The following is a 16,614-nucleotide window of genomic DNA, read 5'->3' as shown; positions in this document are numbered from 1 at the left end:
CTCCATGAAAGCAGACTGATTGTCGTTTTGCTTTTTCAAAATGAGACAAATGTAAAACATGCAAACATTTGCTTTTACTTTGGGAAACAATGGTCAGTATTTTTACCGATTTTCTGCCTCAGGAACCAAACCAATAACTCAATTTGTGCATTTTCTGCACTTCAATGATAAGCGGAAAAAAAAATGTCAGGTTAATCGATGATCAAGCAAACTGTTAATTGTAACCCTAAAAGGAAGGAGCCATCTATGAGAAAAACGTTTGAGATTTTTTTTTTAATCGAAATCCTTGATATCCAGTTTATGGGCCATGCTCTAGTTTACTATTTGTCCTCAATGTTAAGAATTCAGCATACTGGTCCTGTGTGTATGTATATATATATTTTTTAGGGTACATTTGCCACCATGACAGCGCATTACGTCGTGTTTGCGGGAGTCCGAAGTGAAGTCATCATTGCTAAATGTTTACCCATTGAAAGACATGCAGATAGGCTGCTTGACAAGCACCCGAAAGGGAAATATAAGATTTTGCGGAGCGACTTTGGCGTGAGTGCAGTTTTGCACGTTTCAGCTGTTGTCGACTTGCGCCCACCGTCGGAATCGTTCGACCATTTGCGAATTGCATCGGCTGAAGGGGCGCTCCGGCGTTGTTCGTTCGTCAACAGACGCAAAACTGCGGCGGCTAGAGGGAGGTGGGGGCGGTGTCGCCGGTTTGCCTCTGCCGAATGTCGGCTTTTATTCGTCGGGAGACGACAAGACAACCGTGAGCCAACACTTTCCCTTTAAAGCACAAACGACGCAGCGGGACAAGACGGGATTTGAAAAAAAAGGAAAGGAAGAAAGACGGCGAGGGAGGGAGGCCGAGAGGGAGGGTGAGGGGGGAAAAAAGAGAAAGATGACATCCCGGCCATTCAAACACCGAGGCGAAGCCAGGAACCGCGGCCGACCGGCAGGATCCTAGTCGGGGAGGAGCGCTACGCAAGGCCCAGGCTTGCATCCCGCGAGAAGGCCTCTCCTGCAGCTATCGCTAATAAATGTTTGCCAGCGTTTCCATTATTTGTGAGCATCTTCATCCTCCTCTTCTTCACTTCATCGATACTTTGCATGCAGAACTTTATGACACCAGACAAACTACATAAAAGGCACAATTGGAGCAGGAATGAGAGCCTGGCATTTTGGCGGATCTAATTTCACCAGGGTTGCGGGAAAATAGTCCACAAGGAAGAGGAACTGCAATTTCGGCAATCGCCGTCCAGCGGTGCGCAGTTGTTTTGACAATTTCCCGTTTTTGAGTGACTGAGCAGCAAGCGAGCGTTTATTGGTTTGTTCCCCGGCCGAGGGAGCCTCCGGGCGGCCTGCAGCTTGCTGACTGCAGCATGGACACTTCGTGGAGCAATTTCCTCTTTCAGGTGAGAGACAAGTGCTTTGTTTCACTTACACTTGGGTTACGGTGAGGAGGGGTGTGTGATAGAAAAGAGGTCACACCGGGGTCAGGATGTGAACCATCTGCCTTCTGCATCCAGGTGTCAGGAAGCGGGTAGGAGGGTGCAGAGTAACCCTTTCATTTGCATTTGGTGCACAACATAACGCGTATTTATCATGATGGAGAGCTAAGTACATGAAAATCAATGTTTTCATTGAGTTATGACAGCATATTATTGATCTTAGTATCACATACGGACCCTGCAAGTCACTTCGTTTGGGACACAAATCAATGCAAACATTTTGTCGTTAGAAACACGACAAAATGTTTTTCGTGTCGAGCTCACTACAATGACGCTAATATGTATCACTACTTACATGACTTATTTTATGACACTACTAGTGCAATGTGACATTTGTGGACATGTATTGCCGCTACATCTGCAAAAAAAAAGTTTCATGTTAAAATGGGGGAAGTTTGATTTATTCATTCGGCAAAATAAAGCAATTCGTTCCGGTGCATTTGCTTTTTGTGTCTTCAAAATCAAAGTTACTAGCTATGTAACGATGTTGATCTTTTTTTTTGATACTTGAAAAAATAATAAGGCCAATTGTTTGAAAAGATTTGACATTTAAAAGAACCCATACTTGCCTAGGGCCAGTGACCAATCCATCTGTTTCTCCTTCTGTCAATCTATTAGGGCTGCATCTTTTAATTGTCAATTATTTTGTGGATTAATCTATGAAGTGATTAAAAAAATCTATTTTCAACCATTTTCCATTCCTTAATTTTAAAAAAGGACCTTATTTGAAGTTGACAGTCCAGAAAATGCACAAATATAAATTGAAGATGATTGAGTTCCTTGTGTGATTTTTAACATACAGTTAACATTTTTGATAATTGCGTTCCATATTAAAATCCGATGTTGGTGTTTGTCTTGTTAAAAAAAAAGCAAAGAGAATCACTTGGCTTTCACGTTTTTTTAATTAAGTTCTCTGAATGATTAATTAATTCTCAAAATAATTGTCTACGACTGTTGAAGATCGATTAGTTGGTGATTAATTGTTACACTTCTACTCTCTATCTGTCTTTTCTTTGCGTCCATTTGTCGACAGACGCCGTCGACTCCGGGCCAGCAGGAGGCGCCCCTGCAGGCGGAGCTCCTGCCCGAGCTGAGCGGCTCGGCCCAAAGTCCATTGGCCGAGCACCTGGTGGCCCCGCCTTCCACCGTGGACACCGCCGCTCTCAGTGAGGAGCCGCTACCCGGTGAGGGCCCAATCATGAGCTACGATGTATTTGGGGAATGTATACATTTTTTGCCCTCCCCCTACGGAAGTGCCTGTGTCTAAATATCTCTCTTTCCCCCCAGTGAAAGTGCCTCCGCCCAAAGCACCGCGCCCCGCCCACATCTGCTCCACATGCAACAAGGAGTTCAAGAACAGCTACAACCTGCGGCGCCACCAGTCGGTGCACACGGGCATCAAGATGAAAGACCGCGCCGCCCGCGACAAGGACGAGGCCGGCGGCATCGCCAAGGCGCTCCCCAAGCAGAGTATACCTCTGTCCCTCCTCCAGCTCACTCTGCCGTCGGAGCCCGCCACTCCTGACGCCCCGGACCCCCGGCCCGGCCAACAGGTGACGGTGTCCGTCGCCCCGGTGACCGTCGCTATGGCGATGCAGCCGCCTACACAGCCCGTCCCAACAGCGGCACTGGTGGTGGTGGGTGCCGCCGACGCCGCCGTGGAGCAGGTGAGGAACTTGGACCCGCCCACCATTGGTTCCAATTTAGTCGAAAGTAGACTGAAATTATTTCAAACAATTCAAGAAGGCTGATTTACGAATGGCAAAATGAAAAAATAAAAGGGCCGAAGCAACACTTAAGAAATGAAGCCCTCCCACCAATCGAACTCCCTTTGAATCGTATCGCACCCAACGTAACGATATACTTGTGGAATCATCTTTAATTGGAGAGATGCGCTCCCCTTCGTTGTACAGAATCCCAGTCCGGCGGCCGCAGCCGCGCCCGTCAATCCCAGCGTTGCCGCCAACCAGGTGCGCAAGAACCACGCGTGCGAGGCATGCGGCAAGGCCTTTCGCGACGTCTACCACCTGAACCGCCACCGGCTGTCGCACTCGGACGAGAAGCCGTACTCGTGTCCAATCTGCCAGCAGCGCTTCAAGAGGAAAGACCGTATGAGCTACCACGTGCGCTCGCACCAGGGCGGTGTGGAGAAGCCCTACATCTGCCCGCACTGCGCCAAGGCTTTCTCGCGGTACGGCCGCACGCACGCATGCTTTGGATCACATCAAAAGGCTTCTGAATGGCTAAAATGGGCCACAGGGGTTCTCCTGGCTCGACTCCTCACCCAATTGCAGTGTTGTTTGATTTGTTCTAGGCCGGACCACCTCAACAGTCACGTACGCCAAGTGCACTCCACTGAGAGACCCTTCAAGTGCACGGTAACAAATCCATCCCCGCCAGTGCCTCCCCTTCTCCAACACCTTCTTCTCTCATCACCATGTGTTTGCCTGCAGACGTGCACGTCTGCGTTTGCCACGCGGGACCGCTTACGAGCGCATCTAATTCGCCATGAGGAAAAGGTGCCGTGTCACATCTGCGGGAAGCTCTTGTCGGCAGCGTACATCACGGACCACATGCGGGTCCACAACCAATCGCAGCACCACGCCTGCCACCTCTGCAATCGCAGTAAGACCCACACAGATACAGATACTTATTTTTTTCCAATAGAGTCATGGCATTTGAATTCATTATAATGGAGGTGCTTGATTTAACATACAAATAAAGGTTGGTTACAGAACAAGTTAAACTTTGGAAAAAAACAGTCCGCTATAATCAATCTCACCCAGGACGGAGAGTTGTTGTAGAAATGACGTCGGCATTTCAGTAGGGGCGCCCTGATGACGTGCCGTTTACGCTTTTCAGGCTTCACCACGCTGACGTACTTGCGGGTCCACGCGCAAAAGCACCACGGCCAGGAGTGGAAAGAAAGCGGCGGCGCCCGCGGCGGTTTTGGCGGCGCGGGGCCCGGCGGGGTGCTCCTGTGCCAGCTGTGTGGCGTGCAGTGTAAGACCACCACTCAGCTGCAGGGCCACATGGGCACGCACGCCAACCAGGTCGAGACCGACCCCACCGGTCCGGTGAGCGAAGCTCCGCCCGCCGGCGGGGGCGGCGCCGGCGGCGTGGGGCTGCTTGTGACTGACTGCTCCAGCATCAGCGCACAGACGCACAGCTAGCACATGCGGGGTGGCGTGTGAGGAAGGAACCCTTGATGACATCATGATGATGTCCCAATAATGACATCATTACAAATGGCGGGGAATTTGAAGTCTGAGTGCCATGAGGCCGAGATTGCTGCGACTGTGTCAGGAATCAATTTTACTCATACCATATGCCATAATCACAACATAAGGATTTTTGTATAGTGGACCTAGATAGTTCCTAAAATGGCCACTGATTCCAAACGTGGGTGTTAATCTTTCAGCATTCTCCACTCCCTGATAACGACATAAAGATTTTTTAGATATTTGAGTCAACAGTAAAGTGCCAAGGCACTACATCAGGCTGCTCAACTCACCTCAACATAGTTCCTTAGCAAGGGGGCGTCAAAGCACTACATGAAGCTACTCGACTCACTTCAAACCCACTATATAAAAGTAGTTTGGTCAGCTTACCTGATTTGGAAAGTCCTAAACATACAAGTGAATGCAAAAACTGCATGATTCCCGACTCCCTATTCTCTACAAAGGATTTCAAGATGAATTTGTGTAATACCTGCGCTTTCTTGGTAAGGTGTACGTACTTACCGCACATTCTAACCAAGTGTCCAACTCACTATATAAGTCAGCCAGTTGTGTTGAATAGTGTTAGCAGTATTTCCCAACACATCCACAGACGTAATGGCTTCATCGCACTTGTCCAAGTGGGATGGGGGCTGTTGATGACATCATTACATGACGGCATTTGCTGTCAACGTGCAGCAAAGAAAACTGAGGCCAGGAAGAGAGTTAAAATGACTCTTCGGACTTTGTATACATTTCTGTTTTTATCCAAAAAACATTCCATGAATTCTCATGTGTCAGTGTGACGGCACTGGGATTCTTCAGTGACGTCAGTGTGTGTGTGTGTTTTGCGTGCGTGCCTGCACTTTTTTTATATCAACGTTGATTGTGCTCAATGATGAATTTGACGTGTATTTTGTAGCTCTCCGCAGTGGTGCAAAAATATGGAAGTACATCTGTGCCATCCTACTTTCAATTGGAATTTCTCACACTGAATTTACTTACCGTCTATATCAGGGATGGGCAACTGGCATGGGTCGACTGCAGTTTCAAATTGTAAAATTACCATTCACCAGTAGATGGCAGACATGTGTTGGTTGCACTCACGCCAGGTCTAATCAATTGCAGGGGTAGGGAACTCCAACACACCTGATTCAATTGATTATGATTGTCCCAAGCTTCTACAGCGCTTGGTGATGAGCTGATCGTTTGAATCGGGTGTGTTGAAGTAGAGCTGATCTAAAACAGGCAGAATATGGCTCCTGAGGAACCTACGTTTCTTACCTCTACTATGTCGCAACTTAAGTAGGCCTAATATTCTTGTTCAGTCTGGAATGATACGCAGGGCAAACATAGCACCGGAACAATAACATTTTGAGTGAGTTGATATTTGTGTGGGGAAAAAATGCACAAAATGAGTTAGTTTGCTGTTCTGCTGCCCTTGATTTGTGAGAGGCTGAGAGCCCTTTCCGCTGAAAAAAAAAAAGATAGTATGTTGTTATTTTGTGTTTGCTTCGAACCCTTTGTTTTTTTAATAGTGGCTCTTATATACATGCAGTGAGAAATGTATTATAAAAAAGGAAACATTCAGAGCACGTATTTTGTCCATATTTCAATGTCATTTTTTCATACATCTGGTTAACTGCGGCTGCCCTCCACATACAAGTTGCCCATCCCTGTGCTGTATATTCACATATGAAAAATCTCCAAACATTCAATTTAAAAAAATGCATCAGCAAAATATGTATAGCCTTCAGGATAAATTGCACCATCTCAGAAATACTGTACAAAATGTAAAAATATTCCCCAAAAAATTAATAAAAACAAAAACAATATATGTAAAGTAAATAAAATCTCGTAAAGGTCGCTGTAAAAAAATGTCCAGAAGATTCAACAACTCAAAAAATTGAGCATCCCCCAAAAATGTAACGTCTAATTTGAAATAGAACCCCAGGTGGCTCGGATGTCCTTCCATCGAGAACTGTAATCCTTTCCCGTGTTCGTGCATAGTGCTGATGATCGTCGAGTGTAATAAATGCCCTAAATATAACTTTGTGAGTCGTTCATGTCGCTAAGCTACCGTTAGCATCACGCTCGCCCAAGTGCACCTGACTGCCCCCCCTCCCATTCCTGCTCCGCTTCGTCCCAGTCGCCGGCCTCGCCAGCTTGAAGCGGGCTGCAGCAGCAGGCTAACGCAGCTGCTGCCACTGCCAACGCTTCCATTTATTTCCTTCACTTGACGGAGCTTTTTTTTTTTGAGGGGGACAATTTGTCCGACCATTTTGAGGCCTTTAGATGCCGAGGTTGGCTAGCTTAGAGAAGCTAGCAGTGGCTAGCTTCTCTCTGGGCTATCATCATCATCATCGCTGTTAAAGAACTCGTCTTTTCGCTCTTCGCCCCCATTCAGCCCTTGACGTGTGGTGTCGCGTCTACCGTGAGCGGTCCTTCGTATACCCGTGGAGTTGACAACAACTTGTGTGCGGTTGGCGTGTTTTTTAATTGGTGTTGTTTTTATGTAGGTCAATGTCGCTGAGAGATGTGGGTCATCGCCGCTTAGCAACACGGCTAACTGCTAACTCAGAGCGTTGTTTTTGTTTTGATTTTTTTTTGTTACCCCAAAATAACCCAGCTTGCAGTTAGCTTGTTAGGAACCCGACTAACTGCTAACTAAAAGTTAGCAGTTAACTAATAGTTATTTTTGGTATGTATTTTTTGTTAGCTCAGTAACCGAGCATATTTTTAGCTTCTAGCAATACGGCTAACTGTTATCTCAATCAGACGGTGTTAGCTCATAGTTTCGCATCTTTCTTTTGCATAATGAGTAACTCGGCTCAATCTGAACTCCTTAGCAACACGGCTAAGTGTTAAGTCATATTTTTTACATTTCTTTTTAGCTCATAGACACTCAGCTAAATGTGATTTCTTAAGCAGTGTTATTTCCTTATCAACACAGCTACCCCCAAATTTTAAGCATTTTAAAAATAATCGTTGTCTCCCAAAATAACATCAACTATGTCCTTTTGATTTACATTGATACATATTTATATTTTATACCCATTTAAAATATTAGTTTCTCCTAATTATGACACTGACTTTAGTGCTAGTGGTTAGCATTTAGTTGCATTAATCAAAGTGTTCATTTAAAAAAAAAACACACCATTTTTTAAATAAATTTGCGCGATTAAATGTAAGCCGTGGCACCTTGGCGGAGGTGGTGGGTCATGTGCAGCTTGCAACAGTGACCCCTCTTCGTCTAGCCAGCCAGCAGGAGGTGCAGGAGGAAGTGGAGGGGCAGCTCCAAGAATGGCTTTCCACGGTGCAGGACGCCAAACACTTTGCAGTGACCTGTTCTCTGGTCCCGACTTGGCCCACAAGTACTTCTACGTCAATTCGTCTTGCGGGGCCCCCTCGGCTGCCCTCAGCGCCACTCCGTGCGTCAGCGGACCTCCCGCCGCTCCTGCCGGGACCCCCCGGCACCCAAATGCCCTTGGAGGCAGTGCAGGCGGGGGAGCCGCTGTGCCGCAGCCGTACAGCAACCCGGCCAGTGAGGTGCCCAGCCCAGCTGAGATGGAGCCCGATCGGCCCATTGGATATGGAGCTTTTGGTGTGGTCTGGTAAGGAGGCGCAGTGTCAGCCAGACATGATTGAGTCCATTTTCATCAACATTGTTTGTGTGTAAGGCAGGGAATTCAAACTCGTATATTGCGCGGGCCACATTTTGGTTAATGTTTCCCTTGGAGGGCCGTTATGACTGAAACCATGTAGAAGTCAAGAATAACTGTTGATTCAACTACTATCGAAGTTACTATCATGAGGGGTTTGGTAACAAGAAAATGCTTAGAATATATCACTTATTTGTTACACATGATAATAATACATCACATTTGCAAGCGCCTTTCATAACACTCAAGGACACTATATAACCAAGAGCAATAGTAAAACACAGATAAAATAATAAAGAAATATTTAAGGCGGGTAGGCAAGTCTGAATAGGTGGGTTTTGAATATGGAAAGACTCAATATTACGAATGTTGGGAGGAAGTGAGTTCCAGAGTTTGGGGGCAGAGCGACTGAAGGCTCTGCACCCCATTGTACTGAGACGGGCAGAGGGTAGAAAAAGGTGGAGGGAGGATGAGGACCTGAGTGAGCGAGAGGGAATGGAGATTTGAAGATCTGACAGATAGGGGGGGAGCAAGGTTATGGATGGCTTTGAATGTATAGAGAAGTAATTTGAAGTTGATTCTAAGTTTGACAGGAAGCCAGTGGAGCTGTCGGAGGATGGGGGTGATATGATGGAAGGAGGGGGTTCTCGTGATGATCCGGGGTGCTGAATTCTGAACAAGTTGAAGTTTATGGAGGAATTTTTGATGGACACCGAAGAGGAGTGAGTTACAGTAGTCAATACGAGAAGTGACGAGACTGTGAACAAGGATAGCAGTGGTGTGAGGAGTGAGTGAGGGACGCAGGCGGTTTATATTGCGAAGGTGGAAATGAGCGGACCGGGTAATGTTATTGATGCGGAGTGAAAGGATAGTGAACTGTCAAGGATGACACCCAGACTCTTCACCTGGGGGGAAGGAGATATAGTGGCATTAGAAACTGTCGGCTTTGTTTAGATTGGATTTGTTACAGACGAGAAGGAGTTCTGTTTTATTGCTGTTTAGCTTGAGGAAATTATGGGTGAACCAATATTTGATTTCTGAGAGACAGTGAGAGAGGGATGAGGGTGGGAGAGAAGCGTCGGGTTTGCTGGAGAGATAGAGCTGGGTGTCATCCGCAAAGAAGTGGAAGTGTCAGCCAAATTTGCGGAAAATGTTTCTGAGCGGAAGGAGATGGACAATGAAAAGGAGCGGACCTAGGACAGAACCCTGGGGAACACCAGAAGAGACTGGGAGGGATTGTGAAATAAAAGAATCAAGTTGAATGAACTGAGAGCGGCCAGTGAGATATGAGTGGAACCAACGTAGAGGGGTGTTGGTGATGCCTATGGTAGTGAGTCTCTTGAGGAGGATGGGATGGGGTGGGGTTTTTAGAAAGGATCATGTTGACATGTTTGAGCTGCTTTCGCGGGCCACATAAAATGATGTGGCGGGCCAGATCTGGCCCCTGGGCCTTGAGTTTGACACCTGTGGTGTAAGGCCTTGTTAAAAAAAAATTCCCATAACACACCTCAGACCAAAATTGTCATCAAAGCTTTGCACAATGGCAAATATTGAAATCATTTACGCAATTTCCGGCGTCATGTTGGCGTGCATGAAGCCTCATACGTCATCAGCACGTGATAACAAATGTTTGATCCAGGCCTTTGATGCGTTGTTCCGAGGAGTCTGTCTTACTCGGTTGTCACGGTCTTCAGAGTTACGTCCCATCTCTAAGCCAGATCAGAGAACTCTATTCCCCCCCCAGACCCAGAAAAAAAAACATGTCTGAGCTTGCCATTGCCCCATTACAAGTTGGATGCTTTTACTGTATTTTTATAAAGTCAAGGTTGCAATATCTGTCACCAGTAATATTTTCTTTTTTGTTTGAACTCAAGAAATCCAAGTCGATCAATTTAGGAACTGGATAATACTTCAATTTCGGAGCATAGCTACCCTGAAATCGTGGTGGGTGGGGCCACAAGACACATGAGCACAAAGGATAATTGTTATTTCTGGCCACCCCTGCTTGGCAACAGATGAACTAAGTGCTTTCACCACAACTGTGTGGTGTGGCAGGTCGGTGACGGACCCTCGAGACGGCCGCAAGGTGGCGCTGAAGAAGATGCCCAACGTCTTCCAGAACCTGGTGTCGTGCAAGCGTGTCTTCCGGGAGCTGCGTATGCTGTGCTTTTTCAAACATGACAACGTAAATGCACCGGCCTCGTTTTTGTAATGATGATGTCAACGGTGATGTCACTGACCGTCGTCGTGTTTCAGGTGCTGTCGGCGTTAGACATCTTACAGCCGCCGCAGATCGACTGTTTCGAGGAGATGTATCCTTGTTCATGCCGCTCGATTTTGCATCGCATTGTCGGCGCACAACTTTTTTATGTTAGCTTGCTTTACTGGGTCACATTTTAGTATGCCAAAGAACAAAGAAAACAAATCAATATTGTTGATACAGTATTAATAACCCTCTCAGAGCAGGTGATGCAGATTTGTAACAACCAGGTAGCTTTACCTGTAACAAGAACTTATTTTGAGCCTGAGAGGGTTTTAACTCCCATTACTTAACGTTTCATTACAAATATGTGAAACCCACCAATTTATTGTATTTTTTTTAAATTTATTTTTCATTTCTAAGAATTTTAATGTAAAATGGTGAATGAAATCACTAATTTAACCTTCCAAACAAAAATTCCCATTAAGCATTTTAATTGACATTTTTGGAACAAAACAACTTAGTACTACTTCTCCAATTGTACTTCAAATTTCAGTAATTTTGACTTATTACCCCTTGTGATTCTGAAGTCGACTTGTGAGGCCTTGACGGGAAGCGCAGCTATGTCATCACGGAGCTGATGCAAAGCGACCTTCACAAGGTCATTGTGTCCCCTCAGCCACTCACCAGCGACCACATCAAGGTCTTCCTCTACCAGATCCTACGAGGTGAGCATCCGCGAGCCTCTTCCTCCCCTTCCCCGTCCTCTGTTTTGTTGTGGCCTCTTGCTGACGACGTTCGACTGCTCTGTGCAGGCCTCAAGTATCTCCATTCTGCTGGCATTCTGCACCGCGACATCAAACCTGGGAACCTTCTGGTCAACAGCAACTGCCTGCTCAAGGTCCGTCCGTCCAGTTCATGCACTTGCTTCTTCTTAAATTCTAGAATGAAGCAATCATTTCGTGAGAGCCGGCTGTTGCTTTATGTTGGGGTATTTATTTTTGGGGGTGGGGGCAGCATTCAGAGAGAAGAGGTGCTGCGACATTTAAGTTGTTTTCATGTATGTTGAAAGACAGCATGCCTCTGCAAGTTATATATCCCCCTTCAAAAACTAACTTAACTTATAATTGCCTTTTACTTTGTACTGATCAGATTTGCGATTTTGGTCTGGCGCGCGTTGAGGAGCCAGACCCGTCGCGTCACATGACTCAGGAGGTGGTGACGCAGTACTACAGAGCACCCGAGGTCTTGATGGGCTGCCGCCATTACGGCTCGGCCATCGACGTGTGGTCGGTGGGCTGCATCTTTGCTGAGCTGCTGGGCCGCCGCATCCTTTTCCAGGCGCAGAGTCCCATCCAGCAGGTGACCGCCCTCAAATCGCCATTGATATCAAGATGCTCCCAAAATAATGGACAAATTAATTATTAAAATAATTGTTAGTTGAGGTCCAAGCTTTATTGCCGCCTGATGATGCGTTAGGGCGTGCGGCACAAGTCCCCCCCACCCCTCCACTCCATAAGAGCGTGAGCTATTTTTTTCGCATCAGGGTTATCTGAGGCAATTGTGACACATAGTTAGCTTGCTTGCTGTCCCTACATACCCAAGTGAGCAAGGGAGTTTCACTCTAGAGTGCCTCATTGTCATGTAAAAGTGTGCATGTGTCATGGAGAGAAGTCTGATGAAGGAGGGGTGTTCATATAGTCAGACCTGAGAGTCACCGTCTGGACTGGCGCTTTGTACTGAGGTTTCTTTATCGTGCCCAGTTGTTACACCCTCCTCTTTAATGCTTCAAAAAACCTGTGGCATACCAAAACCTAGGTTCTACTCTATATATTTCGAAAGCTTATGATCTTGAATCCTAACCTAAATTTGAAACACCAATTGAGGCTTAAAACCATCATTTGAAGTCCGTCCCAAAAGCCCCGTTTGAAGTCCCGTTCCAGGCTTGAAATCCTCTTTTGTAAGCTTCCATTGGTTTCCTAACGTGCACTTGGTACGCGGCTCTCCAGCTGGACCTGATCACGGACCTGCTGGGAACGCCGCCGCTGTCTGCCCTGGCATTGGCCTGCGAGGGCGCCCGGGCTCACATCCTGCGTGGGCCACACAAACCCGTACGTCACCTTTTACCTTTGCCTTATTGCCAGCTAACCGACCGACAAGCTCCAACAATGTCGGCTGCCTCCCCTTCCGCAAATGCCCTCTGCAAGTAGCTGATAACTGTGTGTGTGTGTGTGCTTATGTGTATGCGTTTGTCCGTGTACATTTGCATTTTCAGCCGTCATTGTCGGTGTTGTACATGCTATCGGATGGCGCCACCCATGAGGCGGTGCACCTGCTGTGTCGCATGCTGGTTTTCGACCCGGTGAGTCGACGAGCTATCCGTCGCGCGCGAATTCGGCCGCCGTTGACAACAGTGTTCTGACAGGCCAAGCGCATCTCTGGCGGTGATGCGCTATCGCACCCGTACCTGGATGAAGGCCGCCTGCGCTACCACACGTGCATGTGCCAGTGCTGCTACTCGGTGCCCAGCGGCCGCGTCTACACCCGAGACTTTGAGCCGGCCGCCGAACGGCCCTTCAGCCACAGCTCCGAGAACAGCCTGCTGTCCGTGTGGCAGGGCAAAGGTACGACTCTCCACAAAACACTCCCTTAATTGACCTCGTTGGTCACATGTGGCTGTCTTATGCGTCATGTATTTCATTTTTTTCATGGATTTAACATGCTCAGAAAATCCTCCTACTTTTTGGAGGGAAAAAGTCCGGGAAAATGAGAGAGGATTTTCTGAGAGGTTTTGGTTCTTGTTCTTCTTCTCAGAGTTGATCCATCGCTTCATCACGGAGCACCAGCAAGGCAAGCGAGTCCCGCTGTGCATCAACCCGCAGAGCGCCGCGTTCAAGACCTTCATCAGGTCAGTGCAGTTAGCAGTCACTTGCCGTCATTAGCTGCATTCAGTGGTCGGTTGCATTGTTAGCTTTATTTTTCACTAGCAGTCATTGGTAGTTGTTAGCTGTCACTAACTAGCGGTTAGCCGTCCTTCTAACCTGCAGCTTTGTGGTCCTCAGGTCCACCGCCTGGCACTCGTCCAAGGTGTCCCGCAAGGAGGAGAGATGAGCAACCGTTCCTTCCTCTAACGCTTTCTCCTCCTTTTTCTCCTCGCCGCCTCAACCAACCTTGATGTCCACTTTTCCCGCACGTGAACAAAAGAGAGTGGCGGCGACAGGCTCCGCCCAATGTGGCGGCATCACAGGTGCTGAGGACAGAAAGGAAAAAAAAAGCTTCTGCTGCTGAAAAGAAAAAAGGTTTAGTGAGTAGAAATGTTGATTTTTGGTTGGCTTTAGCATTCTACACGCTCCATGTAGCAGAGTGTCGTATAGCACCCCTTCCTGGTGTCCACACACTCCTTACGCTCGGCAGCAGAGAATGCTGGGAAATCTTTCCACCGTCATTCCTTTTGCGTGTTTTGTTTTTAGGACAGAAAGTGCAATGTTTGTTCACGCAATGAGTGAATGTGAGTGTGTGCGTGTATGTGTGAGTTTTTAAGTTATTGCATAAGAATGGGCGCCTGAACTTGAGGCCCCGCCCACACCCGCCACTACAGCGCCTTTCTTCTGGCCCACTCGTCTCAGCGCTGGTGTTTGATTTCTCGATATGTCCTGTGAGTATGGAAAGCCGCTTGAGCATTTCCAACTACCGGTAGTAAGCCCTCTCCTCACTAGGAAAGAACAACTGTCTTACTACTACTGTTTTTTCCACTAGTGCCACTTTGGGCCTACTAGTACAACCTTACGCTTTGTTATTGAAGGCATTTTGCCCACAATGTTCTCTTTTCTGGCCCCAAACCGTGTGTGACATGCGCAAAAATATACCAACTAGTGCTCATGAAATGGGTATAAAGTGTGCATCAAATACAAATTTGTGGCCATGAAATTCTACGTCTGTGGTCACGAAATGTGTACTGAGGTACTCATTTGCAAAAAAAAGGGAAAAAAACGAGATTGAAGATGTACTTTACAGCAAGCCTCCGCCAACTGCGTGTCGCCAATACTCGATTTCTGCCCTGCCTCTTCTCACCAAATTAGTCGGGCAGTGATGCACTGCAGACTGTGGAGTGGAACCATGAAAGGGTATGGCTCGCGCAATCGGCGGCTAAGGAAACAGCGGCCAATGACAGACGCTGACCACTATTATGTGGATTTTGCCTTCAAAATCCAGAGTCTCTTAAGTCCAGGTTTAACTGTACTGTACTGACAAATTTAGTTTGATCTAAAATCTAAAAAGATGCGTCCCTGCCATCTGCTGGCGGTTACATATCACTAAAGTTGTTTCCAAACTTTAAATTCACAGTAGGGCAGCTTCAGATGGTTGCAAAAGGGAATTGATGAGGACGCTCATCAATGGCAGGGAATGATTCAAGCAGGATATTAATGACATGAAATCAGTGCTCAAGGGAGTTTCCGCATATAAGCAAATAAATGCCGGCGCGGCTCTTGTTCCTGTTGTGATCTCACCACGCTGCCGTGAAAGCGCCACAAGGCAGGTTGGAAGCGCCACAACATTCCGGAATCCTCTGTCTGCTTCTCCGTATGCACTTGAGTGGCTAAGAAAGACGATGAAACAAATATTTCATCAAGTCTTTTGCATTCAAAGAGACTCCTCCTCGGAGGCGGAGGCGTGTTTGAGGAAGTTGCCGCTTCCACTGTTCCTTGGCCACTGCAGGAACTTTTGCCAGGAATCTTCTGGATCTCAGGAAGTTGAAATGCCTGCACAGGCCCCCAACCAGTGTCAACTTCTCATCTTCCCTCCTCCTGATTTCATGTTTGCTTTTGTCTAATTTCCCCCAACCACCACTTGGCGAGTGTGCGACTATAATGCGATGCGTTTGCGTGTACGCTTTTATTTCTTGTACACCTGCATACTCACGTGAACTTTGACAGGTTCTTGAAGGCTATCACAAATGTTTTCTTTTCCCTCTTTGGTCAATTCGAACCACTGAAATCACTTTTACTCCGCCCACCCCGCCCAGCCAAAAAGTCAATTGTGTATAAAAGGATGTCTGCCGTTCCAAATGACTGTTTACAGAGCCCCAGACTTGACATGGGGAAAAAAAATATTGTGGCCAATATAATTGCAACGTGTCTATGAAATGCCTAATTATGGCCATGAAATAGGTTACTAAAAGTTTATTGAACATGTTGATTCAAAAAAGAATAAAAATGGATTCTGTAATCCATAAATGAGATTCTCACCAATAAAACAATGAGCTGAATATGAATCACAGTTTAAAAGGTCATTAAAATGTTTTTTTTAATGCAAGCTCCTACATTTGCTGATATCGTTTGCAGTAACCAGTCTCTTTCGTTAACTTAAGTTTCTGTCAAAAACTTTCATACAAAATAATTTGTGGCCATGAAATACAAAATGTTGGTAATAATATACCAATTAGTGACCACAATATAGTATATATCTAAATATTAGACCAATTCGTGGCCACAAAAAAACAAAAAACGTCTTCACATACTAATTGAACAACACAGATGGCTCAGTAAGCAAATGGAGTGCACCTTTTGCGAGAAACTGCAATTTGAGGTTTTACAGGGGGTGCGCTCGATTTGCTTACTATGCAACGGTCCACGAAAATCATTTTGCGGCCACAATTGAGCATTTTTTTCACGTTGTATGACTATTGTGGCCACGTTTTAATGAACCCCCCCCCCCCAATCATGTCCTTGGCCGCGTACCTTTTTGAAGTAATTATGAAGTGTATTTTTAGCTGGTTAGCGCTATTCTGTCAACGGAAGGCCAAGCGGCTCGCCGAGAAACATTTCGGACTATGCCGCTCGGCTCTCTCGGTTGGCATGTTTGTTTACTGGTGTTGATTCAGTATGACGCTCATGTTTGAAAAAGTGTTTTAGCTGACTTGTTTTCTTGTTTTGACAAATACTTGAAGTTAGCGTAGAGAGTGATGATCAATAAAAATGACACTGGAAGACCTTTGCCTTTTTTTTCTTTCTTTGATCAATCAAAACTGCCAC

The 16,614-nt window shown here is 46.5% G+C and overlaps 2 protein-coding genes across 2 annotated transcripts; both read left to right on the top strand.

The window, feature by feature from the left end:
• The first annotated feature begins 378 nt into the window (after positions 1–378).
• LOC127589624 (myc-associated zinc finger protein) lies at positions 379–4,788 on the top strand. The gene is made up of 8 exons (XM_052048849.1): positions 379–1,056; positions 1,195–1,406; positions 2,536–2,686; positions 2,790–3,169; positions 3,416–3,693; positions 3,817–3,880; positions 3,956–4,127; positions 4,365–4,788. Exons 2-8 carry the CDS (start codon positions 1,374–1,376, stop codon positions 4,673–4,675), a joined length of 1,389 nt encoding a protein of 462 aa, XP_051904809.1. The 5' UTR covers positions 379–1,056; positions 1,195–1,373; the 3' UTR covers positions 4,676–4,788.
• Positions 4,789–6,827: 2,039 nt separating this feature from the next.
• Positions 6,828–16,569, top strand: nlk1 (nemo-like kinase, type 1). Its single transcript, XM_052048848.1, has 11 exons — positions 6,828–8,334; positions 10,438–10,567; positions 10,639–10,694; positions 11,204–11,310; positions 11,398–11,483; positions 11,735–11,944; positions 12,592–12,693; positions 12,858–12,944; positions 13,008–13,206; positions 13,397–13,490; positions 13,645–16,569. The coding sequence occupies exons 1-11, from the start codon at positions 8,024–8,026 to the stop codon at positions 13,691–13,693; spliced, it is 1,431 nt and encodes a 476-aa protein (XP_051904808.1). The 5' UTR covers positions 6,828–8,023; the 3' UTR covers positions 13,694–16,569.
• Positions 16,570–16,614: the final 45 nt, after the last annotated feature.

Source organism: Hippocampus zosterae, chromosome 17 (genome assembly GCF_025434085.1).
Source record: "Hippocampus zosterae strain Florida chromosome 17, ASM2543408v3, whole genome shotgun sequence".
Lineage (NCBI taxonomy): Eukaryota > Metazoa > Chordata > Actinopteri > Syngnathiformes > Syngnathidae > Hippocampus > Hippocampus zosterae.
Note: the sequence above shows the minus strand (reverse complement) of the source record. Positions and strands in the feature narration are given on the sequence as shown.